The sequence below is a fragment of the Telopea speciosissima genome, chromosome 1 (assembly GCF_018873765.1).
Source record: "Telopea speciosissima isolate NSW1024214 ecotype Mountain lineage chromosome 1, Tspe_v1, whole genome shotgun sequence".
Lineage (NCBI taxonomy): Eukaryota > Viridiplantae > Streptophyta > Magnoliopsida > Proteales > Proteaceae > Telopea > Telopea speciosissima.
The window spans coordinates 70892437-70918145 of NC_057916.1; the positions used below are offsets into that span (position 1 = coordinate 70892437).

General features: G+C 38.3%; 2 protein-coding genes and 1 pseudogene across 9 annotated transcripts; 2 read left to right on the top strand and 1 right to left on the bottom strand.

Moving 5' to 3' along the window:
* Positions 1-3036: 3036 nt before the first annotated feature.
* Positions 3037-4563, top strand: LOC122658999 (probable aspartyl protease At4g16563). The gene has a single exon (XM_043854166.1). It carries the CDS (start codon positions 3037-3039, stop codon positions 4537-4539), a length of 1503 nt encoding a protein of 500 aa, XP_043710101.1. The 3' UTR covers positions 4540-4563.
* Positions 4564-11496: 6933 nt separating this feature from the next.
* LOC122667425 (phosphatidylinositol/phosphatidylcholine transfer protein SFH11-like) lies at positions 11497-17595 on the top strand. Of its 8 annotated transcripts, none has more exons than XR_006333799.1 (11): positions 11497-11807; positions 11941-12040; positions 13257-13523; positions 14616-14693; positions 15831-15932; positions 16014-16063; positions 16132-16240; positions 16333-16401; positions 16951-17094; positions 17217-17281; positions 17365-17595. XR_006333799.1 is itself a non-coding variant. In XM_043863702.1 (11 exons), the coding sequence occupies exons 1-11, from the start codon at positions 11587-11589 to the stop codon at positions 17368-17370; spliced, it is 1221 nt and encodes a 406-aa protein (XP_043719637.1). In that variant the 5' UTR covers positions 11497-11586; the 3' UTR covers positions 17371-17595. The 8 variants fall into 8 exon arrangements, 7 of the variants coding, with proteins under 7 accessions (XP_043719637.1, XP_043719629.1, XP_043719642.1 ...); XM_043863702.1 differs by having other exon boundaries at positions 17207-17281; XM_043863694.1 differs by having other exon boundaries at positions 17207-17595.
* A 276-nt stretch (positions 17596-17871) lies between these two features.
* LOC122667499 lies at positions 17872-19012 on the bottom strand (annotated as a pseudogene).
* Positions 19013-25709: the final 6697 nt, after the last annotated feature.

Here is a 25709-nt window from a genome sequence, read left to right on the forward strand (position 1 = left end):
AATATGCAAAGCCATGACGAGAAACCATTTTCTAGGACAAGTTGAAGGAGTTCCCTTTTGGTTGTGTGATATATTCTTGGAGTTTTCTTGGGATTTTCCTTTTGAGTTTCTCTGTTGGTTTTACTCTCTTTGTAATATAAGCAAAGCCATGAAGAAACACTATTTTCTGGGACAAGGAATGGAGTTCCCTTTTGGTTATGTGATACAGTTTCTCAGTTATCTTAGGATTTTCCACTTGTGAGTTTCTCTGTTAGTCTTCCTATTTATAGTCTTTTCATTTGATCAGTGGAAGGGGTATGTCTGTATCTTCAGCTGTGGATTTAGTTTTTGGTTATTTTTCTAATTAGTTCCATTAGCTATGTAGTACATCTCCCAACAACAGTAAGCACAGTAAGCATCCTCATTAACACAACTTCAGTGTCAACCATGTCTGAGTACCCTGTAGGTGAACTCTAGGGCATTCTGGTCTCTGATTGTGAAGGATATATTGTGCTGCAGTGTGACATGTTTGACAAGATGATAGTTTTCTTACTATTACCATTCAGTTCTCCACAGCTCGCAGAACAGAATTCCTGTTGATACTCCAGATATGTCATTGAGGTACACTATCTGAAGCTCAACACTGCGCACATTGCAATATACTATCCCTGCCAAAATGCTGAATTAGCTATCTGGTAGATGGATGCCTTCCGGTAAATATGCCTGAGCTCCACAGTTCATGATCGTTTCAGTTAGCCTGGATATCAAGAGATGAGATTAGCTAGAACATACCACGAGGAATCATATCCTGGTATCAGGTCAAGTGCAGCTATGTAGAGTTTGGTTCATCGATCGTTGCCCATATTGGCTCTGTATAGTCTATACCATAACATTATACATGTTTCAATTCTCCTCATTGGTGCATTCTTCTTCTATGACATTTGCTGAAACAACACTTATTTTGTACTTGGTAACGGTGATCACCCAATATAATATTGGGTGATTCGCAGCACCGATATTGGTGCAACAGTATGGACCAAAGGTAAAACAAAAGTTTTAAAAACCCAATTTTTTAGGAAAACCAATTATGAGCTATCAGCCATTTCAGCCATGCCGATCCCCTGATCCAATCCATATCTGGGTATCATACCGTGCACTAAAACCATGACGGTGAGCCTGGTTAGTAAGCAGCTGGCAGATGCTAAAGACTGAAAACGACTTGAGAAGGAGAAGACACCCTGGACCTGCCGCTTTCCTGATTCGAACATTCATACTCTCCGTGCTTTCCGATTCCCTTTTACTCCAGAGAGAGAGAGATGGCGCCTTAAGGGGTTTTTTGTCCGATCGATGTAGCTTCGTTAATAGGTCCGGCAGCGATACACAGGATACAGCTGCGTGTGTAATTGCCACTAGTAAATACTGTTTTTTGTGGGGGGTTTGTGGATGGATGCTCTGGTGGCTGCTCGTGTGGCTCTTTTTGGGTCACGGGAATCTCTCTTGAATCCCCACAAAAACAGAGAAGCCACCTCCAACCAGACCCCTAGTTCACCTACTTCCGTGGGTCCTACACCTTGTAATGCCACTTCGGCACGAACTACGACATGTCTGTGGCTTTGAGTTGCCACGCGGCATCTCTGAAGTGAAATAATCTTTTGCATTAACAACAGCTGGCAAATTGCAGAGCCAAGGGCGTAAAAACTGAAGGAAGGTACGTTTTCTGCCTATTTTTGGACTTTTCCTGACAAAATTGCCCACGTGTTTTTCACAAATGACGAATCACAACTTATTTCGAGTCCTCTCCACTCTCCACTCTCCACTCTCCACTATCCACAAGTTCGGATGAGACAAAAACAAAATGCTATGGTGATAGTTATGGTCCATGGATTTTTATTGTTTTACTGTTGGATCTCCGCAAGTGAGCAATAAGGACCGTCCGATGCATTATCATTTGTAGACAATTTATTTTTGAATTTTTGAATGCTGCTTGGCTTTTTGTGGAGGATTCAATACTGCTTGGCTTTTTGTGGAGGATTCACTTCAAATATGTCCACAGTTTCTGAACGTCATAAAATTATAAGTTCTCATAAAAATAAAAGAAAAAATTACATGATTAATTATTTTTGGATTTTCATTTACAAAATTGTCCACCTTATGTTTGAGTTAACAAAAATAGATAAAAACAAGTTTTGTTAACAAAACTAGATAAAAGAGTGACTCTCCTTTCTTCCTTGGCAGTTTCCCTTTGAAATTTTTTTTTTTTTTTAATCCTCTGTTAGTTGGGATAGCAGAGAATGGCGGTGGCTGGGACAAGGGTAGGGTTGCAGGAACGGAAGATGCTTGGACGAGAAGGCAATGACAGGGATAAAAATATCCAAAAAAATAAGTGTGGGAGAGAGAGACATTATTTTGTCCAGTTTTATAAACCTTAACTTATTTTTGTCTATTTTTGTGAAGTCAAACATAGGGTGGACAGTTTTATAAATGAAAACCCAAAAGTATCTAATCATGTAAAAAATCACAAAATTAAAAGTTCAGAGACTGATTTTGGCCGGATCGAATTGGTATTAGCTGAGATCGATCCAATCGACCTATACTTATTTATAATAACCCAATATCCATCTATACGGACAAGGGTAAATGGATAAACAAAAAATTAGATTGTTTTTAATAAAATAGGGGTAAAATTGTCATATTTGGTCCGATTTTGGCAATTCTGATCCGATCAACCCGACCCGATCCCGATGCCGAGATTAGGAACTAGGGGTCTTACCTCCAACTTCTTCATTAATAAAGCTTTTTGAATGATTATAGTGATGTAATGTGTGTGTCTCTCTCTCTCTCTCTCTCTCTCTCTCTCCCCTTTCCCCTTCCCGTTTCCCCTTTCCCCTTCACTTTCAGTCTCACTTCCATGGTTCCATTTGAAGTGACAATAAAAACCTCGGCCAGCAGCTTCTTCCCCTGATTCCCATCTCTTTTAAAACCAACTTAAACCTATTCTGTCTCTATCTCTACCTCGTTTCTCATTCAAAAACTTGCCTTCAACTTATCTCCGCATTCATGGCTTCTTTTATCTCCTTGCTCTTCTTCATCACTGTTTACGTGACATACCTCTCCCGTTCTTCCTCAGAGATTGTTCTACCTCTGAGTCATTCACTCTCAAAAACCCAATTTAAGTTTAACCACACCCACCATCTCCTCAAATCCTCCTCTGTTCGTTCAACCACCAGGTTCCGCAACCACCGTCATCATCATGGACACCTCCACCGCCGCCAAATCTCTCTCCCTCTCTCTCCCGGTAGCGACTACACTCTCTCCTTCTCTCTTGGCTCCGACCCAGTTCAAACCATCTCCCTTTACATGGACACCGGCAGCGACCTCGTCTGGTTCCCCTGCTCCCCTTTTGAATGCATTCTCTGCGAAGGCAAATACGACACCTCCGTCACCATAACTCCTCCTGACGTCTCTTCCTCTGCTTTCATCCCTTGCAACTCCCCTGTCTGTTCCGTCGTCCACTCATCTCTCCCCTCCTCTGACCTTTGCGCCATCTCTCGCTGCCCTTTGGAAACCATCGAAATCTCTGATTGCTCTTCTTTCGCCTGCCCACCTTTCTACTATGCTTACGCCGATGGCAGCCTCATCGCTCGTCTGTACCACGACAGTATTTCAATACCCATGTCCTCTCCATCCCTTCGTCTGAAAAATTTCACCTTCGGCTGTGCTCACAGAGCCCTCGGAGAACCAATCGGCGTGGCGGGTTTCGGCCGAGGGGCCCTCTCTTTACCAGCTCAACTATCTAACTTATCCCCCCAGCTCGGTAACTCGTTCTCTTACTGTTTGATTTCTCACTCCTTCGATGTCCGGCGCATCCATCGACCAAGCCCTCTAATTCTCGGCCGTTACTCTCTGAATGATAAAAAGAGGAAGCAATCTGTGAATGGGGAAGAAGAGTTTCAGTACACACCCATGCTTAACAATCCTAAATACACATACTTCTACTCTGTCGGACTTGAAGCAATCTCAGTCGGAGGGAGTAGAATTCCGACACCGGAGAGATTGACGAGAGTGAACAGGAATGGCGATGGTGGAATGGTGGTGGATTCGGGTACGACATTTACGATTCTTCCGGCGAGGTTATATGAAGTTGTGGTGGCAGAGTTCGACCGCCGAGTCGGCCGGGTTTACGAGCGGGCGAGAGAGACAGAAGACCAGACGGGGCTCGGTTCGTGCTATTACATTGATGACCCGGTGGATAAGGTGAGATTTGCGAAAGTGCCTAAAGTGGCATTTCACTTCGTGGGTAACGCTAGTGTTGTTCTGCCGACCAGGAATTACTTCTTCGGGTTCAGCAACGGTGGTGATGGAATGGGTAGAAAGAGGAAGGTGGGGTGTTTGATGTTGATGAACGGTGGAGATGAGGAAGAGTCGGGTGGGCCCGTGGCGACGCTGGGGAACTACCAGCAGCAAGGGTTTGAGGTAATCTATGATTTGAAGAAAGGGAGGGTTGGGTTCGCCAGAAAACAGTGTGCCACCCTTTGGGATAGCCTGAACCGGGGACACTAACATCTATGCTGGTTTGGTGGCTGAGGTTGGTTTTACACTTTTACCCCCTCTCGTCGAGTTCCTCTGAGTAGACTGGGAAATGTGAATTATTTGGTTTTTTTGTTTTTAGTTTTTGTTTTTGGGGGGTGGGGGGAAGAGAAGGGTTGCGAACAAATGTTGAATCTACAAGTAGGTAGAGAGCTGCACGCCACGTCAATTGGTAATCTGAAACAAATATCATTTTTGTAATTATTTGGGGTTTATATTTTGAAAGCAAATGAGAGAAATCAAATAAAAAAAAGGGGGTTTATATTTTTGTAATGATACTCTTTGATTTCACTTTCGTGCGTGTGTGTGCATAAGTGTAGTGCAAGAAGTTATCATTTCATCATGGCCATAAGGAATATCATCATTGTTTGATTTCACTTCAAACAATATTGTGCAGGGTGCGGTCATCATCTGATCTCAGAGTGCTTAGTATGATGTGTCTCATCTCCCTGGGAGTAGAGGCACAATAAGGAACATCTTCGTCGTTTGATTTTACTTCGAACATGATGCATGATGTGGTTAGTACAATCATGATACAACAATGAGATTAACCAAACATGTTATCATACAAACATGTTATACAAAGGGAAAATGTTCTTGCATTAAATGGGAGCATATGATATTGAAAGTTTAGCCTTGTTTGTCTCCAGTGGAGTCGCCACTGTAGGTACCAGGACCTCGGAGTAGGTTTTTTTCCCTTTTGGTTTCGAGGGTCCACTCGGGTCCCTTTGATAATAGGGGGTTCGAGGCATATATAATAATAATAATATAAAAAAAAAGAAGGAGTCGCCACCCAGGATGAGGGCCTAGAACTCGTAAAGTGAGCACAGTCCATGATCTAAAGAGAATTGGATTTGGTCAGAGTTTAGGTAAGAGGTCAGTTTACAAAAGTGGGAAAGCCTTAGGCATCCACCTCATCCGATTGAATTGGTCTTTTTGCTACATGCTTTAGTTCGAATAGTCTCCCAAAATGGCATATCATATACCAACATACATGGCTGATTGTATCAAGCATCATACACTAGTTGCATTACATATCATTTGCATACGCACATTCCTATTTACACTAACACATGCTGCTTGTTTACCAAAAAAAAAAACACATGCTGCTTTAATAATTTACATTGTGCCAAATGAAAAAGAAGGTAAAGAAATTATACTTGAGGTTAACTCCGGAGTAGGGTTGAAAGGAGAGACCTCTTATCTCCAAAAGAAAAATGTAAAAGACCTCCCAACTCAAGTAGAGGTGGACGAATGATTGGCTTTCACTTTGAAGGGCTTTGGGGTTTTAGGACAGCGAAAGAGGACTAAGATCACTCAAAACTCAGACAGGTGAACTCTGGCACAGATCTTAAAGCAAGAAAAGATCAGGACACCGAGGTGGATCAAAGAGGACTTCAAAAAGGAAGTTCTGGCATGAATCCCAAGGTAAAAATCCCACCCTTGGGAAATGTGAGGGATCCTCTATTTATAGGGGGACCCCCTTGGGAATCCGTGGCTCCGCAGATGTGTACTTTGTCCTCCACAGCACCACGGAAACCTAACATCGCGACATTGTGGGTCTGGCACCGTGTGTACATGGTCAGGTTACGAGAGTGGGAAGATATTAGCACTTTATCTCGCCCGATTAAATCGATCTTTCAATTCGATGCTTTAGTTCGAACAGTCTCCCATAATAATATATATTATATCAACATGCAAGGTTAACATACAAATTGATTATCATGCATCAAATACATGAAAAGAAACTATACAAACTATTTTCAAAAGCATGCAATACTATTTACAGTAAAAACAATCTACTTTAATGGTTTAGATTTTGCCACAATGAAAAGATGATGAGAAAAAATATATATCTGAAATCAAGCCCAACAAGGCAAAAATGAGAGAAAAACGTTCCCAATGCGAATGCAATGTGTAGAGTTTCTCCCGGCTTAGGTGGAGACGGATAAATGGTTTGTCTCTCTTTTTTTTAGACAGAGTAGCGACTATGTAAAGGGGGTTTGAATTACTCGGAATGCGGACAGAGTAATGGCTAAGCGAAGTGGGTTTGAGTCACTTGAACTGCGGATAGAGTAACGGCTAAGCAAAGTGGGTATATCACTTGTATTACAGATAGAGTAACGACGACACATGGGGTTTGATGAGCTACCTAAAAGGAATTGATGGAAAGCTATAGACAAAACAAGGTTTCGAAGGGTAAAAAGGTAGATTCGGGTCACTCGGAGTGTAGACAGATTAACTGTAGTGCGAATCTCGAGGCGGGGGATCAGCAAAATGTCAAGGTGGACCAAAAGAGGGCTCTCACTCACTCAATAGTGGGAAATTGGGCCTAAAAGCTCGTTTCCCAAGGCTAGGGATCTCTCCTCAACAAGGACGGTATGGGTGCCGCCAAAAAGGATGGTACGGATGTCGTACCGTTTGTGGCGCTGTCGGTATGGGTGTTGTACCGTCTAGATGTCGCAGAGGAGTGTTGTGAAGGCCATCCGTGGCCTCCAAATGAAGTGCCATGGTGCTGAAAAAAAGTGATTTTTTGGGGTTTTTAGGCTGAAGGAGGTTTCTTTTGGCTATTAGTCGGACCGTCGTGGTCGAAGAAGTTGAACAGTACCTCCTTCAACATTTGGTAAAAATGTCTTTTTAATCATTTTAAGGATATGAGGGTGATATGGTCTTCGTGCACAAGCAAGTTCGAGAGAGAGAGGTATCTGTTTGTGTCCTATTGTCATCATCGTCGGGGTGACAAAATTCAACATCAACAAGAGCCAAGTAAGGTAGACACTTTTAGTTGAAAAGAAAACGACCTCCAACAAGATGTGGCAAAAGGACACTAAACCAAAGCATTAAAAATGATTTCATGTTCAAGGTGGCATAATGGGCACTCCAGAGATAAGGAAAGATTTTGCCGAAAATGTAATTTATTTACAGCCAAAGCTCTGGAACCACAACACCATAAAAAGGTTTTAATTTTTGGCAAGAGGTCGTAGCTCCAGAGTTTTGCTAAAAAAGGATCAAGGTAAGAAAATTTCCCTTGAAGTTGGTCAACAATTTTTTATTGAAAGGTTGCATAGTAAGCTAAATGAACAATAAAAGAACCTGAATTAGAAAAAGCCTAGATCCATTTGCCCCAGGTGACAAAAACACATATAAGGGATAGTTAAAATGTGATTTGCCTTGAGAGGGTAGAAACTTGCACGCGTTTTGGCAAGGTCACATTGAGGTGTACTGGGGTGAATGAGGTCAGCCACTATACAGGGGCCATTGGGCTGCTAAAAATACACCCTAAGGGCAGCGTAAGAATCCATGCATCCTTATAAATGGCCACATGATATGTTTCAACTCAATTAGAGTTGGTAGAATAAAATAAAGCATTGGAATGTTCATCACTCCACAAAGGTCCTTTACTCATAAGTCAAATTGTAGCCCAAGGAGAGTTTGCCATATGACAAGCAAATGATGGAATGTGTTCTTAAACTTGATGCCTTAAAACTAAGGAATTTTCTTATTGACATCCTAAGATGTCAAATAATTTGTAATCTTTTACCCTTTTAGTATAACATTTTTTTTTCCCGAGGATAAATGCTATAATTTCATATGTGTATTCGAAAAATATCCAAGACAATGAGAACTTTTGATAATGATATATTGATAACTAAAAGAACTCTTGAAAATAAGACAATTAAAGAAGATGTCACCTATAATAGAGGTGTCACCTAGACACTCCAAAACTTAAAAGAGTGTTACTTATCACACATGGATGGTTTGTACCAAGCTCTTTTTCTTCTATTCTTCAATGAGAAGCTTTGTCATGAGATCAGACCTATTGCTAGAGATTTCAAAAGGGCTTAATCATATTCTAGTTGAAGGGGATACCAAAGAGTTGGTCTCTTTCTGAATGAGGAACACAAGCAAACCCCCCCCCCTTGAGATGTGGTCAACTCACTTCAGGATATCAAGCACCTAGGCATTTTACTTTAGTTCGTGTTCCTTTCAACATATTTCTAGGGAAATCAACTTTGTGGCTGATATCTTGGCTAGGAGGGTCTTGTCGTGGTGTATGTGGGTCGAACAAGTAGGCCCAATTCCACTCCTTGGTTAATTCGAATAACAAAACTCTTTTGAATAAATTTCTTTAGGGAAAATTACATTGCCACCTCCTAAGGTTTGTATTAAATACAGTGTAACCCCCTGTGTTTTCAAAATATACACCCCGACCCCCTGAGTTTAGGGTATTTGTTACACTCAGCCCCACTCCGTTAGAGAATTCCTGTTAGTTGCTGACGTGTTGGCCATTGATGCCTTAAAATGACAAATATACTCTTAACCGATTCCTATCTCATCATTTTAAATTTTTTTATTCAAACCTACCCTCGGTTTTGTTTCTTTATTCAATCCTTATTTATTTATTTTTTTCTTCTTCTCCTTCTTCTAAAACACATTTTGCCTCCCACTGCCTCCACCCCACCCCTTCTTCTTCCTCTCAACCCCACACTCTACTCATTGTTTTTAGAGTTTTTCTTCTCATCTCCCTCCCATGCTGTACACATCTCACCTCAGGATCCTACTGCAGAAATAGGAATTCTGATATGGGATTCGTTATTAAGAAAAAGAGGAACAAGGGCTTGAAAAGGGAAGAGCAGACGATAGGTGGGGAAAAAATACGAACTCACATGCCATCTGAACCGAACCCATTTCATTCTTTGTGAAAATTCAGAATTAAAGAAAGGGGAAACCATTTGAAGGAAAATCGATGTGTTCCCTTTTTCACATGCCATCTGAACCGAACCCATTTCATTCTCTGTGAAAATTCAGAATTAAAGAAAGGGGAAACCGTAAGTGTTTTGAGCCCCTGCCTCCTTCCTCTTCTCCGTCCACATTCCAATTTGATACTTGATAGCAGCAGCGAGTCTTCATTCCCAGAATCTCATTTGATTGCAGCGGCAGCCAACGAGTCTCTGGACTATCTTCTCGGGTTGAAGACGAACTGATGTGAAGTTTGAGACTAGTTTTCAGGCAGCATAAAAGCAACAGACCAAATAGATCAGATGATAGAGACTGGTTGATTACTGAAGACACATGGATCATGGAGACTAATGGTTCCTCAAAGACACATGTAACTACCTCACTTGTAGCAAGTCAAATGCTTCCCATGTGTTGGCTTATCATAATGACAAGACTTGCAGGTCCCAATTTTATTATTCATTTATGAATGAAGCAAAATGTGTTCAAATGTTCCATCCCTGCAAGCCAACTTTCCCAAACAGAAGCAACCGTTTTGTTTTGCTGTCATTGCTACTTTCTGAACCCAACGAATCCACCCAAGCTCCCCTCACTGTCAAACGTTCATATCACCACTAAGCAATCAGAACCCCTTTGTCACCTTCACAAAATTCCCTTCTCCACATTACCAACCTCATCTTGAAAAGCAAACCAGAAACCCTAACCAAATCCCTAGAAAAATGTGATGTACAATGGTCCCGTGATGTTGTTGATCGAAACCTGAAACACCTCTGGAATGATGGCCCCAAGGCTCTTCAGTTCTTTGAGTCCCTTGATCGCCCCCCAAACTACAAACATTCTACCCCCATCTTTGATCATGCCATCGACATTGCTGGTCGATTGCATGACTACCGGGCCCTTTGGATCTTCTCGATCGTTAGAAATGCACTAGAAACCCTAGATTGTAAGGTGTGGGATGTAGGTTGCAGCGGTGGTGGGGCGGTGGTTGAAGAAGAAGAAGAAAGAATAAGAACGAAGAAAAGGCCAAAATAGTGGTGGGTCCTATTTTTTTATGTTAGAAAAATAAAAAATTAGAATAGGATTAGTTTAATTGAAGGACAAAATTGCCATTTAAATTTTATACTTAACACCGTCCACTTAAAGGTGTTGGGTGTATATTTTGAAAACACAGGGGTCGCATTGTATTTAATACAAACCTCAAGGAGTGGCTGTGTAATTTTTCCATTTCTTTATACTAAAAAAAAATCATATTTCATAGAATATCTAGAGGAAAAAATTACCATTTCACCCTTGTAGGCATGGTTTGAGGTATCGGATCAGATTGGCCGATATTGGCTGGATTGGATTGGTATTGATCGAAACCGATCCCGAGATTTGACCGATACAACAAGGTTTGACTGGATCGTTGATTGGATCGCCCAATTCGGTTGGATCGGCCGATCTAATCCGATCCTTGACCGATCCAACTGAATATTTTTTTATTTTTTTAAAGTTTTTAAGTTTTTTTTTTAGTTTTTTATATCATCTTGACCGATACAGACCGATATTGATCGATATCAATCGATTTTGATCGATCCAATCCAGATAATATTGGCCGATCTAATCCCGAGATCACAATACCCACCAACTCTAACCGATACATGACCTGATCCATAAAAAAATGATTTGGGGGGTTCTTTTACCGATCCTGACCGATTTGGACCGACCCGAGCCCAATCTGGAAAGGTTTCGGCCATGACCGATCCCGAATCCGATACCTGGACTTTGAACCTTGTAGGTGGCATAACAAAGTGTGCCATTTACAGGACTTGTCTTTCTTTAAAACCTTTTTGCCCTGCGTTGGAGTTGAAGTTGAAGCTTTGAAGGGGAGAATAATCTGATTAATCTCAATTTACAAGTTTAGAGAAAGTTTATTGCTTTTGTTTAACGATTCTCCAACTGGCGGCAGCGGTTGAACGGCGAAGATGTTCACTCTTGGCGGTTTCTTCGTTCTTAAACATTCAAAAATTCGAATTCTTCGATGGAAGACTACAGAAGACATTCTTTTCTTCTTTGATGATTTCCTTCTCTGCAATAGCTTATTTGTACCTTTATATACTTAATTTGGATTCTCTGAAAGCAGGAAAAAAAAAAAATCTTCTTCCTCTCTCATCATTTCACCTGACGTATCACATGCCTTCCTCCATGGAGAGTGACGATGATGTTGTCATTACGAGAAGTTCCGGTGGACAAGAAGGATCTCCGGATCGTCATGAACTTGTGAAACCCCCTCAATTGGAAAAGATGGGATCGTTTTCGGCGAAGTTTAGCTTTAAGTGTGTAATGTCTTATCCATGGAAGTTCCGGGATTCGTTTAAGAGAATTGGAAGGAGCAAGAGCATGCAATCAGTTCTAGAAGGGCAGCATGATCTAAACGACGAACAACTCGTTGAATCTTTACGTGAATTGCTCAAATCTGAGGGTCAGCTGCTGTCGAAACACAGTGATTATCATACGCTTTTAAGGTAAATAATTTAGTTGTTCTCATTCAATTAAAGAAGAGAGAAGGTGATTTTTAAGTTGAATTGCCAAAAAAATTGATACTCTGCTCTACTATTTGAACTTCAAAGTGGTTTTTCTCGTTTATATCATTTTCAGATTTCTACGAATGAAGGGTCTTGATTTGATCAAAACGAAAGAAGCCTATGTAAACATGCTCAGGTGGCGTAACGATTTCGGGGTTGATGCAATTCCCAAGGTACTACTTCTTCTTTACTTCTCCTAACTCTTTGGCTTTTTGGAATGTGATTCTTTTCCAGGCCTAGAAAAACTATACATGTAACGACTGTGCATCTTCATAAGTAGTAACTAATACTCACTTTGTGCAAATTCAAGATGCCTGTGGTTCAGAAGCTAAACCTAATGTGTGTGAATTTCTTGACCAGTCAAAAGAGACAAGGAACAGATTCATGTTAGGATTTAGGATTTAGGAATTACTATGAAACAGGGGCCTCTTTTTCTGTTTAAACTTCAGAGTGGAGACTAAAAAATTATGTTTCTACTATTGATAAGGTAATGTTCTGGGTTCAAAAGACCATTTTTTCTTCCTTGGTTTTTGTTATTGTTGGGTGCGGAGGGGGGGGGGGTTAAAACAGTTCAAAAGCTTTTGGCAGTTATTGTTAGACTCCATAATCAATATTCGAAATTTCGGCGAAATTAACGAAATATTTCGGTTCCACAAGAAACCTAAATGAAATGAGTATCAACATAGAAGGAACACAATACTTCGGTGAAACTATACATGATTTTGTATGAATATTTACATTTGACATATATATGCCTGGTCTATGTTTTGAAATATCCTTCCTCGAAATTAATTTTAGACATATTTCAGAGATATATAATATATCAACAAAAATAAAATGGATAGCGGAAAAGTACAAATCTTACAATGTCCAATTTGTTATTCTTTATCACAAATGGCTGCTTTTCTATTTTTTAATATGATGTATTTTTTAGTAAACAAGTTTATACTAGTGCCTAAGTGTGCACAAACAAAAACCCCATATGTTGCCAAAGAGTAGATATAGCAATGGGCCATAACAAACAAATGTTCTGTTTCATTTTGTCGCCATATTCTCCTTAGCCTTTTTCGTTAATTTTTAATGAAAAATTTTAGGGTAGAAAAATCTGAACATGACCAAATATTTTGCATTGCTTTGTAGCGTTTCTTCAAAGATATTATTATTGATGTAGAACTATATTACTGTGAGACTGAACCTTATCATTCTAGATATGTGCGACAGCATGTACACCCCTTGCTATTGATCTCCTTACAAGCCATTATTGGTGATGGATTTTCCATCTTATTGGTTCATATTCAACTTCACTGGAAACTTATGCAAGGTGACTTGCTTTTACCTTTTTGCTTGTTTCATTTCTTTGGGGTTCATTTTGTTTGGTATATTCTGCAGGAATTTAGGTTTGAGGAGTATGAAGAGGTAAAGAAATGCTACCCTCATGGATTTCATGGAGTTGATAAATCTGGTAGACCAGTATACATTGAAAGGATAGGGATTATTGATCTGAATGCTCTTCTGAAAGTAACTACACTTGACCGTTTGCTGAAGCATCATGTTGATGAACAAGAAAAAACACAGAATTTGAGATTCCCAGCTTGTTCCATTGCAGCTAAGACACATATAGCATCCACCACAACTATCCTGGATGTGCAGGGTGTAGTAAGTGTCTTCATGTTTATCCATAGCAAGATAACATACAATAATTATGAGTACCTGGTTGTATTTAATTTTTGTTCATGTTTGAGCAAGGCAACATACAATACATATAGTACCTTGTTGCATTTTTGTTTGTAGAAGTGATCCACAAAGCCTTTTTTTTAACAATAGGCACAACTATAGTGGAAAATATTATGAGATTGTGTGCTTGTTGATGACAACATAACAATTAAGTCTACTTGTTGCCTCATGTGATGGCTATTATCACCCCCCATACATACAGACACACAAATATCGGTGACTACTCATCACCAAAGCTACCATTCCTTGCCATATGGCAGAGATGGATGGATTTGGGTGAAATTATGTGATTGAGGATGCCATACCTATTTCACTAGTCAAACTTCAGTCCTTAATAAGAGTTGGAAGTGGCTAAAAGTGGGTTTAAAGTTTCATAAAGTTACAGGAATACCATTTCATTAATGGACATCACTTTTAAGGCACTGTTCTGCTGATCCACCTGATTGTGCTCTATCTGGGTTTTTTACATTGCAACAGAGTTTGCAAACTTTGCATGGAAAGAGTTGCATTTGTCTCTTCAAAATTATGAAATTAAAACAGCATTGTCGGTTTTTTTTTTTTTAATACACAATGTTACTTGCAAGCAATTTTCCTTAATGATAATGTACCGGAGTCCAGGGGGAATTCCAAATATAATAGAGAGAAAGGGTTAGAATGCTGCAAATGTTGCTTCATACTAAGTTCTCTTTAATGATTAAATCAGGTTCCCAATTGCGTATAATACATGGAGTTCAACGTTACATAGAAGAACTAAATTATTCAAATTGTAAATTTGTATCTTAAAAATTTCAGTTATTGACTGCAAAAGTATATTTTGTATCTAAAGTCTAAACAAACTCTCAAGCATTTTGCCAAGACAACATCTACTCCAATGAGGCAGCCACATTTATTTTAAAGAGGCTCCTCCATAAAACTTTATGGGTGTTAAGTCTTCACAATGCACCTTCCCCTAACATACTGATCATTGCAAGACAAAGGTGTAAACTTTTTATTATGTGCAATGGTGTTGTGCAGGGTATGAATAACTTCACAAAGCCTGTCAGAGAACTTTTTATAGAAATTCAAAAGATTGACAGCAATTACTACCCTGAGGTATGTGGAATTTTGTTAAGCAAGTGCCTAGAACAGATGCAATTATTTTGGGTCTGTGTAGAAACACAAGTGATAAGCATGGATGGTGTGATTAATATCTTGGAAAATTATCTCTCTTTCAGGATTGGAATTCCAAAAATTATGATTCAGTGACTTGGCTTTATACAATAATTTTTTTAAAAACAAAAAAAGCAACCCAGTGCATGTGGCTCCTGCTACTGCAGGGTCTGGGAGGGGCAAATGTACATAGTCTTACAGTAATATTTTTAAGTACTTGAAAATATTTTATATTTCATGTAAATAATTCTATAAATACTGCCAAAGAGATCGAAATAGTTGTTGTCTTTGTGTGTGTTTCTCCAGTTCTCCCCCTCTATATTGAAAAAAAGAAACACACTATTATCATTGATACACATAAAACACTTCAGATGCTGCCATGTCTGTGTTGACTTTGGTTTTGGTGATCACCCATCTGACATTGGTGCTTGGAGTGTCTAAAGAGACCTAGTTCTCTGCTTACATAGCATACACAAGGGAGCACCACTCCAGAAAAAACAAAGAACTGATTCTTTCATAAATAAAAATAAATAAAATTCTAGATCTTCATCACAAATGAGTGGCAACAAAACAGATCATTCACAAAGTACTGCAAAATATTCTGCAATCCTAAATATCCTTACTGAACCAAAAAGAGCAAACTGACCATGCAACAATTGATGTCGGTGCAGCCAGTTTGCCACACTAGAGTTGCTTGGTTGCTACTCTATGCCACTAGCTCCCAACTGTGACTTTCCTTTGATACTCAGAGCGGATACCAAGTGGGACTTGGTCTTTTGGATTTATTTAAGAGAAAGAATAAGGGGAAAAAGGAAAAGAAGGGAGAGAAAGAAAGATTGTAGAGCGCATCCTCCCCCACTTCATCATTTATATAAACATGTGGGGTTGGATCACATACTCCTAACAAAAGTAAAAATGGACAAAACTATTGTAAGTAAAGAAATATGACTTTGCATTATAAACCATATTCTTAAAAGTAGACACAAAGAAGAAGCTTCCACTAGATCATCTTTAGCATTATTAATGTTTGGCATCTTCACATATCATTGAATAATTTATTTCTTGTTGGTATCCTCACAGATTCTACATCGACTTTTTATTGTCAATGCTGGATCTGGATTTAGGGTACTGTGGAAAGCACTCAAAGCTTTTCTGGATGTACGCACAGCTGAAAAAGTACAAGTAAGGATTTTGTATCTGTGGCTCTTTTGCACGTGGGACATTTTAGACTTTATATTTCAACTTCTGATATTGCATTTTCAGGTTATAGGAAGCAACTATCAAAGTAACCTGGTTGAAGTTATTGACCAGAGGTACATGTAAACATTCACATCTAAATTTTATGTATGCTCTGATGATGGTTTTTATCATTCCTTCACAGAAACTTGCCTAGTTTTCTAGGTGGAAATTGCACATGTTCTGAATATGGAGGGTGCCTAATGAGTGATAAAGGACCCTGGAACGATCCTGAAATTAAAAAACTTGTGCAGGTAAACATATCAAATGTCTCAATTCTGAAGCAGCTTTTGTTGACAGAACTCCGCACCATCTTTAGTGTTAATATTAGGCTTGTTTCTTGTAGGTGGTTCCTGATGTTGAAATGGAATACAGCAAAGAAACAAATAATGGTACAGAATTGGAAGAGGCTTTGGTGCGTACAACATATTTCTTCTAGGATATTTTCTTCTATAAAATAGATCCTTAGTACTGTAAATCAATCTTCAATCATCCCTGAAACTCTTCTTTATTTGAAGTACCTCCAATGGCCAAAATGTGTCCTCTACATGGATAAAAAACTGTGGTAAAATAGTCTGTCCTTCATAAACCAGGTTCAATCTGTGTGTTCAAGTCTTCTTTTAAATATGTCAAATCCATTAATGCTTGTCTTGATGAAGATTTGAAGTCCCTATGATAGATTATTCATGTCATTGTAGGTTTATAACTTAAATGATTACGGATCATCATAGAAGAGCCCATTATCATCTCTGTCTTAGTTATCTTGTTTCGGATATTCATAATTCAAAAGGTTGTGTTCACTAAGCTTCATTACTTAATGATTATGTTTGGTTCGTAATCATAGGACAATCTTTGCAGAGCAAAATTCACATGGATGACCCAAATAATTGGCATTAAGGCTTTGTTGAGTTGAGTCATTTTTCAGAACTGAAGCAAGAATCAAGCTCAAATAAATTTAATGCAGGGTAGTTCCGAAGTTAGTGGTGTCCACAACACACATAAAAGCGAGCAACATGGTCTAGAACCAAGCACGCCGATTAGAAATGTGAATGAACCTGTATCCCATAAAATTCTGGAATTAGAAGATGCAGTCAAGGACCTCAAGATGGTAGGCACAAATTTTTATGATCTAAACAACTAGGGGATTCTGAATGATCTTCCTAATTTTATTTCTTGTCATTTCTTCTGATTTCTCTTTATTCCACCCCCCTCCCCCCAAGTTTTTGGTAGGGTTAACCTCAAAACAGGAAGAGCTTGTGGGGCAGATAGAAGAGCTGAAAAAATTGACCTCATTGGTAATGTATCTCAGTATTTAAATAAGTTAGTGTTCTGCTTGAAGCTATATGCCTAACTTCTTTATTTTTGGATTATTTGTCAGAGATGACCATAGAAAATGAAAGCAATTTACAGAGGCTGAAGTGCAATCCCAAGATTGTTTTGCCTTTGGAATATGAACTCTATCAGACATTTTTACCTAGTTCATAAACCAATCTACTTGTCATTTGGTTGACAAGACTCGATTTTTCTTTGTATAATGGAGAACTATGAAAGTTATATACTTCGATTCACCATGTCTGTACTTCTAAGTTGAACATAGTTGAACTTTTAATCTTTTGTCATAAGAGCTTCTATTCTTGTGAAAGTTGTTTCCTTATGGAAGAAAAACACTGTATTTCATCAATGTAAGTTAAAGAAGTTAAAGAGACATACTTGTGCATTATGTTTAAAGTTTACCTGATGTGGTAGGTCCTGTAATAGGCAATGAACATGTCTCCTACATAGTCCTAAATTTGTTGATTTAGGCTTCAGAAACCATTGTAAGATGTGCAACTATCAGATTTGCATTTAATTTGTGTATTTTGATTATTCCATGCAGGACCATAACTTGATGCTTGTAATCAAAAGACTTTTAACTTGTGACTAATGTCTCTGTTTTTTCTGGAATAACCATCAGGCTTTGTATCAGTTTTCTATGGTTTGAAATTACCAACAGTAGCTTACAAGCTGAAAAAACATGGTATCACTAGGGTATAATACCCATAAGATGCTTCAGATTTCTTACCTTCAGCCTCAGCTCATCATGTTAAGATCATTTGACTTACTTCACGAAGGCCAATTTCTATACCAACCAGCCCATGCAGAGACCAACCCACTAATACCCAATGTGACCGCATGGTTGCAGAATGGGTTAGGCTCGATGTGTGCCAATGCAATAACTAGATCAGCAACATTGGCAGCCACAGCCATCAACCTCATCATCCTATCAGCTTTGGTCTTCTTCAAGATTTCCTTTTTCTGCATATCTTTCTCTGTTGGAGTGCTGCCATTTGACCCTTGTGACTGCAGAGAGAGCCTTCTTTGTACTGCTATTCCCTCCGTAATGATGATGAAGTCAGTTATGATGAAAAAAACATAACCCAATGACTCTCCAAAGGCTGAGATGAAGCTCATCTTCCTGGCTAGCTGTGCATCTATCACTCCAATTCTCGAACCATAGAAAATGGTCAAAAAAGAAGTAGACCATCTCTCCAGCATTGGCAAGAACAGCAAGGACATGGAAACCTGGGGTGGAGCCTGGGTTTCTACGAAGGGCATGGAAGCCAGCGAGGAAACGACCTGATCGGAATGCTTTACGACCGAGTCCAGATGAGACCTCCCACTGTTTGAATCTTTGAGCAAGTTCGGGTGAGTGGTTTCAACTCTCCGAGTGAACAAAGCTTAGAGACACAAAGTCTTGACTAAAGTCTTTGACTATCACTTTGTCATTTATGCCATCTCTCTTTGCTAGGAAGACTACCAGCTTATCCACTTTGTCATTCATGGCTGCAGTGAGGTATGACTTAGTGGTCTAGAATCATAAAGAAGAACTTATTTGTTTGGACTGCTAGTACGGATAGTGGGTATGCACTAAAATGAAGGAGTGCCACAGAAATTAATGAAGTTTGGATAATCCAGTAAGCTACACTTCTGGTTGAGTCTTATGGAAGAGAATCAGAGTCTTAAAAACAAATGAATAAATGGAAATGGAAACCTATTCCCAAGGTAGAGTGCAGAGAATTTTTTAAGAAAAAACCTCCACCATGTATTTCATGCAGTAACCTTTGTTTGTCTCTTCTTTCAGTGTTTTTGAAAATATATGGTGGTAGAGGGGCCAAAAAGAGTTTGGTAATGTTGGATACAAAATAATGAAGGCCCATGAAGCTACATTAAGACCCATTTAAAAGACAACCTAATAATATGTTGATCCAAAAAATAGTTGAATCACCCGATAATTGGAAGTAGATCTGTGTACATTATGTGGCATCAATTGAGTCCCGAACTCATTAAAAAAAATCAATTGGGTCCTGATTACTGAATTCTAAATTTTCTGATTATACATTATCCAACCAATGGGCTCACACAGGCCAACATCTTGCTTGGCCCAGAAGCAGGTCCAAGTGATCGTTTGCCTACTCTGGTTTAGTAGGCAATTCTTAGGTTAATTAGTTGGTTTACATTTAGGTTATGTTTGGATTGGGTGAGCCCTTAGTGCAATAGTTAAGTTGTGTTATTGCAATCATCAGGTTACAGGTTCGGAACATGGAAACAGTCTCTCTACGAATCATAACAAAAATAAAGGGTAAAAGAATGATGAAAGTAATGAAAAGTTTACGTCTCCGTCTCCGTCTCTCTCTCTCTTCTTTTATTTTATTTTTGCAAATTTGCATTCCAAATATAACCTTAGAATCATAAACTTAGCTATCAGTCTCAGTTGATATCGATATGGATTGGTCATATCGGATCAGCCCATTTTGCCCTTCATATTACCGATCTTTGTTCTGATACCACTGATGCAATAATTGACAGGTATTGATATTGGCCATATATGAATAGTTAGCAAAAAAAGAAAACTGTAAATATTAGAGACTTATGGTATGGGTTTTAACCGGAACAAAACATCGAACGATACAATAAAAAAAGTAGACACAAAAAACAAACAAAAATAGACGGTATGGATTTTAATCGCATGGTTTCAAAAAGTCGGGATCAAAAAAATGATAGTATACTCATATAAATTGAGAGATTATTACCTGAATACCTGCATCTAATTTTCAAAACAACTATAACATCCAACATCAATACATATAAATTCTAAAACCCACCCATTATAAGTTTCAAGAAAAAAAATTAATAATAAGGGATAAACATTAAATGAAAAGGGTTGTTTTTTTAATTAGAAAACATAAGCAATTGATTTGATGTGATTATATTTTAATTAGAACACGTGTCGATGAAAGTAGGAGTCTTATGCTCTTTCATCGGTTTAGTATACGTTTAGTATACACGTGAACTGTTTTAGGAATTTTTTTTTCTTTCTTTCTATCTTACTTCTTAAATAAAATTTTTGTTAAAATAATGCTATTACAGTTATAGTCCATTTTGAAAATTGGAAACCTCACTTAGGATTCTCAGGAATTGAAGTTGATGTGAAGTCTGTGTGAATGGGGAACCTCACTTCTTAATGAAGCAATTTTTGCTAAGCCCTTATGTAGGATACACATGACGGTTTTTTAGTTTCAAACAAATACGATTGGGTTTAATACGCATTTAAAACGTGGAAGACAAAATAAAAATAATTTTTTTTTCCTTTTATTTGAGAATCATACAACAAAACGTGTTTAAAACGTTAAAAATTGAGAACGAAATTTTAAACGCATTTTTGCTAACAGTGCTTGCAACCACCAGGAGCTGCGAAGGCAGATAGAGTGGAATAGGATGTGAAGTAGATTCCAATTGGATGTTCAAAAGGTGCCCCTCACGGACCCATCCTTGAGGAAGAGGTCTCGTTATATCTGAAAAAACCGGAAATGAATCCGAACCACAAACAGGTCTACAGATTTTGTGGCTAGTAGTTACTCTCGAGTATTGAACTTCAATTTAACACACTGTGGACGAAAATAGAGAAAAGTGTCCATGGATGCCCCCAGACACAGATTCTCTTTATTGGCTTTCGAGAGGGAATTATAGCGAACAAACATTCTCTAAAGGAGAGTGAAGTTTGGACGTCTACATGTGACCAAATCTATCATCGCAAAATTTGTAGTCTTGCCTTCTCTTTGTAAGGCCTTGAACAAAGCTTTGAACCTAGTAAAAAGCTCGACAAATGGCTTGCAAAATCCGATGATGCAGAGCAAACCAAACAAGAACCAAACCTAATTATAAGCTCTACATGTGGTTTGATAAAGCCCAATGCTACAAAGTATACTAAAATGTTCTAAAAGATAGAACAATTTTGCTAGTTTGTACAGTCCATAGGGTTTTTTTTTTTTAGCAATACAAACATCTATAATGTGGCAGGTGTGAGAGGTTAACATTTTATAGATAGGTAGACTCAGAAGTCTCTTGTTTCCATTTCAAGTCTCAATCATATAAAATTGGCCAAGTGGCAAAATACAATATTAAAACTTCAGAACTAGTCAGTAGGGGTGCATGCCAATACTTTAGATTATTAAGAAGTTGTATATTATTACATGAGAGGTTATATGGTTGATTTTGAACATGACATTTGACACACGGCCAATCTATACTATTTCTTAGTCCAATTAGTTGGAATTACTATATATTCAATAGTAGACTTGACCCGGATACCTTTGTCCTCAGATTCTTTTGATTTTCAAATAACAATGTAAAAGAAAATTTTCATGTAAACAAAATCTTAAATGCATTTTTTTTTTTTGCTAAAGGTCAGTAAATTTGTATAAATGCATTAACTCACCATTAAAATAAATTTGGTTAGAACCGTTTATATTACAAATAAATCATGTGTGGGCCTGGTGTGCTCTCACTCAAAAGTAGAACAACACGCCCTCCAATAACTGTTACATGATAGTTTAGGTGAAACCAAAATTTTGTCTATAGGTCGATCTTTCAATCCTCTTCTTATCTGTCTAATTTTAGCTTTATCGAAAAATATATAAATATATGTGTATGTGTGAATTTGCCAAAGTGGCAAAACAAAGTATTGAAAAAATCGGGGACTACAGAAGGGGCGTCGATACACATGTGAGGGTATGCCTACATGAGATACATTAAAAAACTTACATGTGGCTACTGTATACATTTCCTAAACATCCAATGGTTAGAGTGATCCTTCAATTCTTCCTCTATCCAACGGTCAAGATGAATCTCTTACATGTGGCCAATGTACAAAATCCAATGCTCAAAATGAGTTCAACTCTTCTACAACCCTGGGACCACCCGATTGAAAGTGATTTCATGGTTCTTATCTATCCTAATCTTCCCTACCTAGAGTTTACAATAAGGGTGGGCCGAGGTTCCTCATTTTAAAATATACTGATCTACTATGAAGCTAGATCACCCACTATACATTAACACTTCAAATATGATTTCTTGATGACATATGTCCTTTTATTTCTATAGTTACCCCTTTAAACATTTTGACGAAGGTTGAAAAGACATTGGAAGCAAAAGAACATATGTAATCACAAAATCGTATGTGAAGTATGAGTGCGATCCCAACTCTTATCTGGATTAGGGCGTTTTCCCACGTATGTATGGATCATGGGCATATATGATCATCCGATTCTTAGTTTAATGGTCTACCCTCTGACGTTAGGCTACCTCCTTTGCACTTGATGATGAGAAAGAGGTTATCTTTTCTCAATAATAATTAATTGGAAAAAAAAAGGTTGACCAGACATAGGAAGGGTGAAATTTTTGGCCCACCCCTGTTGGATGCCTCTGCACGTGTTCCCATTGGCCCCCTGTGCTGGTGCAGGGGTAATGTAGCCTTGCAACGTTCCTTTTCCCCCCATACCCTTTTAGTTTGATGGAAAAAATGGACTGGAAATAAAAGCGTGAGATACTTTGAAGGCTGTCTATAAAATTCCAAAAACCAAAGTTTGTTTGCATGGGGTGGTAAAGTATCAGATAACATGCATTAAACGCTAAAGTGCATTAAATGTTTTGTCAGCTTATGTGGCAAGGGAATTTATCTCATCCCACCATTCTTTTGGGGGGGGGGGGATGAGAGCTCGTGCATGTGCATCAATATGGATGGAATTTTTTATTTCCATGGGGGCAGAATAATAACATGCTCCTAAGTCTGGGCACAGGAGCTACATGACCAGTAGCATTCTTTTTCCCTAGATTATATTATTATTATGTAACGTCTGCATTTGTGCGGGGACTAATGAGTGCGCAATCAGAGGCATCAACACAAATATAATTTTTTGATTTCATGGGATTTGGGCGGTACTTTCACACGTTTTCTATATCTAGGTGCAGGAGCTAAGCGACCAGGTAATGTTCTTATTCCCTTATTATTATTATTATTATTTTAGGAGAGGGTTCTCTGATCAAGCAAGGTTCACTACACCTCCTCCCATTGTTTTTTTTTAAATTGTTGTTTCTCACTCTTTAAAAAGTAATATAATAATATATGTGAAGAGGCGCACTGTATGCCTTAGGCTCGGGGAGCCTTTTTTCATTATTTTATTATTCCACTCCATTCTTTACTATCATCCTTTGTTATGTGTTTAGATTGAAGATTCCTTGCATCAAGCCAACTGATGTGGACAGAGTTAGGGGAAGCAATGAGCAATGTTGGTTATTTGTTGTTTGCTATTATGTAGTTATTGTTGTAGTTATTTTATTAGTCATGGGGAGTTATTATTAATGGATAATACTAGAAGGAGAAGTTATAGGGAAAAGAGGTGGAATTAGGTAACTATTTGTATACTTATATATAGAAGTATTTGATGAATGAATGGTGACTTTTGGAATCCCTAATTATTCTCTAGAGATTATTTTGAGAGAGTTAGGCTACCTCCCAACAAGTCAGACGTCCGGCGGCTTTGTTTGTAAAACCTCAAACCTCTGTCTCTCTCTCTCTCTCTCTCTCTCTCTCTCTCTATTATTCCTCTCTTTTTTTATACCAAATGATACGTGCACGGATAATCTAAAATAAAGTAAGAAAAAGAAGAGAAATAATAGGGAGAAGATGAGAGAAAATAGGAAAAGGAGAAACTAAGGGTGTAGAGAGAAGAAATATGAGAGAAAATAGGGGGGCTTTACGGACGAAGCCGCCAGCGCCCTGGGAGGTCGCCAATCCTCTTCTCAAAATAACTTTTAAAAGATAATTTAGAGATTCCAAAAGTAATCTCTAGAGAATAATCAGGGATTCCAAAAATCTCCTTTCATTCATCCAATACTTCTATTTATAAGTATACAAATAGTTACGTAACTCCACCACTTCTCCCTATAACTTCTCCTTCCAATATTATCCACTAATAATAACTCCCCATGACTAATAAAATAACTACAACAATATTTATAAAAAAGAAGAAGAAGAAGAAAAAACTACAACAATAACTACATAATAACCAACAACAAATAACCACATGATAACCAACAGCGCTCATTGCTACCCCAAACTCCGTTCACATCAGTTGGTTTAATGCAATGAATCTTTAATCTAAATACATAACATCCTTCCCTTGCCTTTTGTTGTCCCTTGATACCATTACATGTGGAATACATGTTTTTTTCCTTTTCACTGCTTGTTGTCTCCCAAATAAGCGGGGCCTTAGATTTATTTGTTTCATTCATAATTGAAAAATTGGTTTTTGATTAGGGTTTATCGTCTGAGTCGAGTCAAATGTTAGAAGACGATCGTCGATATCTGATGGTCAAATACCTACAGTCGATATATCTTTGAAAGTTCAAACGGAGAGAATAAATGGACTCCTTAAGGGCTACTTAAGGCACTTTAGGGCAAACCAGAAGGACTAGAGTTGCTGGATGTTTCTCAGTGCTGCTATAACTTAACAAATCTACTTCACAACAATTCCTAATATATTGTTTTTTTTAGTCATATTAATATATGAATGAAACTTAATAGCAGATTGCTTAGATATCCAAGATTATGGGAAATCAATCTATTCCTTAATATTATTAATCTTTTCGACCAAGCAATAGAGAGAGTTGGCAGGCGGACAACTTAGACCAATGATAAAGACAACGGAATGAGATATGCTATAGGCAGCTGGTATAACGATTGTTTTTTGAAAACCTGCTCAAGAGTTGTGTAGACCAGGCCAGGGTAAAAAAATGACGAGAATCGGTTACAACTCATTTGAGTCAATGAGACTCGGTCTTTTCACTTGAATCAAAAACAAAATCGACGAGTATGATCATTTTTAAAAATCCCATTAAATTGTTCTACTTGAGTTGAGTAAAATGGTAAAACCCTCGAATCTTCTTATTTTGTAGTTCGCTGAGGGAAAATGAAACCCTAAGTCACTTTGCAACTTCTCGATGGTTAACAACTTTGAAGCTTCCCTCTCTCCTTTCTTGTTTATCAAATTATTCCTGAACTAAATGATGTACAAAATGGACCTGTATAAAACCTATACTACAAGAGGAATACATGTCTATTTAATCAGTCATATTGGTCCTCATTGATGAACCCCCTTCTTGACGGTTAACAATTTTGAAGCTTCCCTCTCTCTTTTCTAGTTTATCAAATTATTCCTGAACTAAACGATGTACAAAATGGACCTGTATAAAACCTATACTACAAGAGGAATACATGTCTATTTAATCAGTCATATTGGTCCTTATTGATGAACCCCCTTCCCCCACCCCTATCCCTATTTTGAGGGTTGAGATGAGGGAGAGAATTCCATTACTGTTTTTCGACTGATGAATCACTATTCAGGT

Coding starts and splice junctions, on each gene's coding strand:
- LOC122667425 (XM_043863694.1), top strand. CDS start 11,587: ATGGGATCGTTTTCGGCGAAGTTTAGCTTTAAGTGTGTAATGTCTTAT. Junction 16,241..16,332: donor AAATTAAAAAACTTGTGCAG/GTAAACATATCA, acceptor TGTTTCTTGTAG/GTGGTTCCTGATGTTGAAAT. Junction 17,095..17,206: donor CAGTCAAGGACCTCAAGATG/GTAGGCACAAAT, acceptor CCTCCCCCCAAG/TTTTTGGTAGGGTTAACCTC.
- LOC122658999 (XM_043854166.1), top strand. CDS start 3,037: ATGGCTTCTTTTATCTCCTTGCTCTTCTTCATCACTGTTTACGTGACA.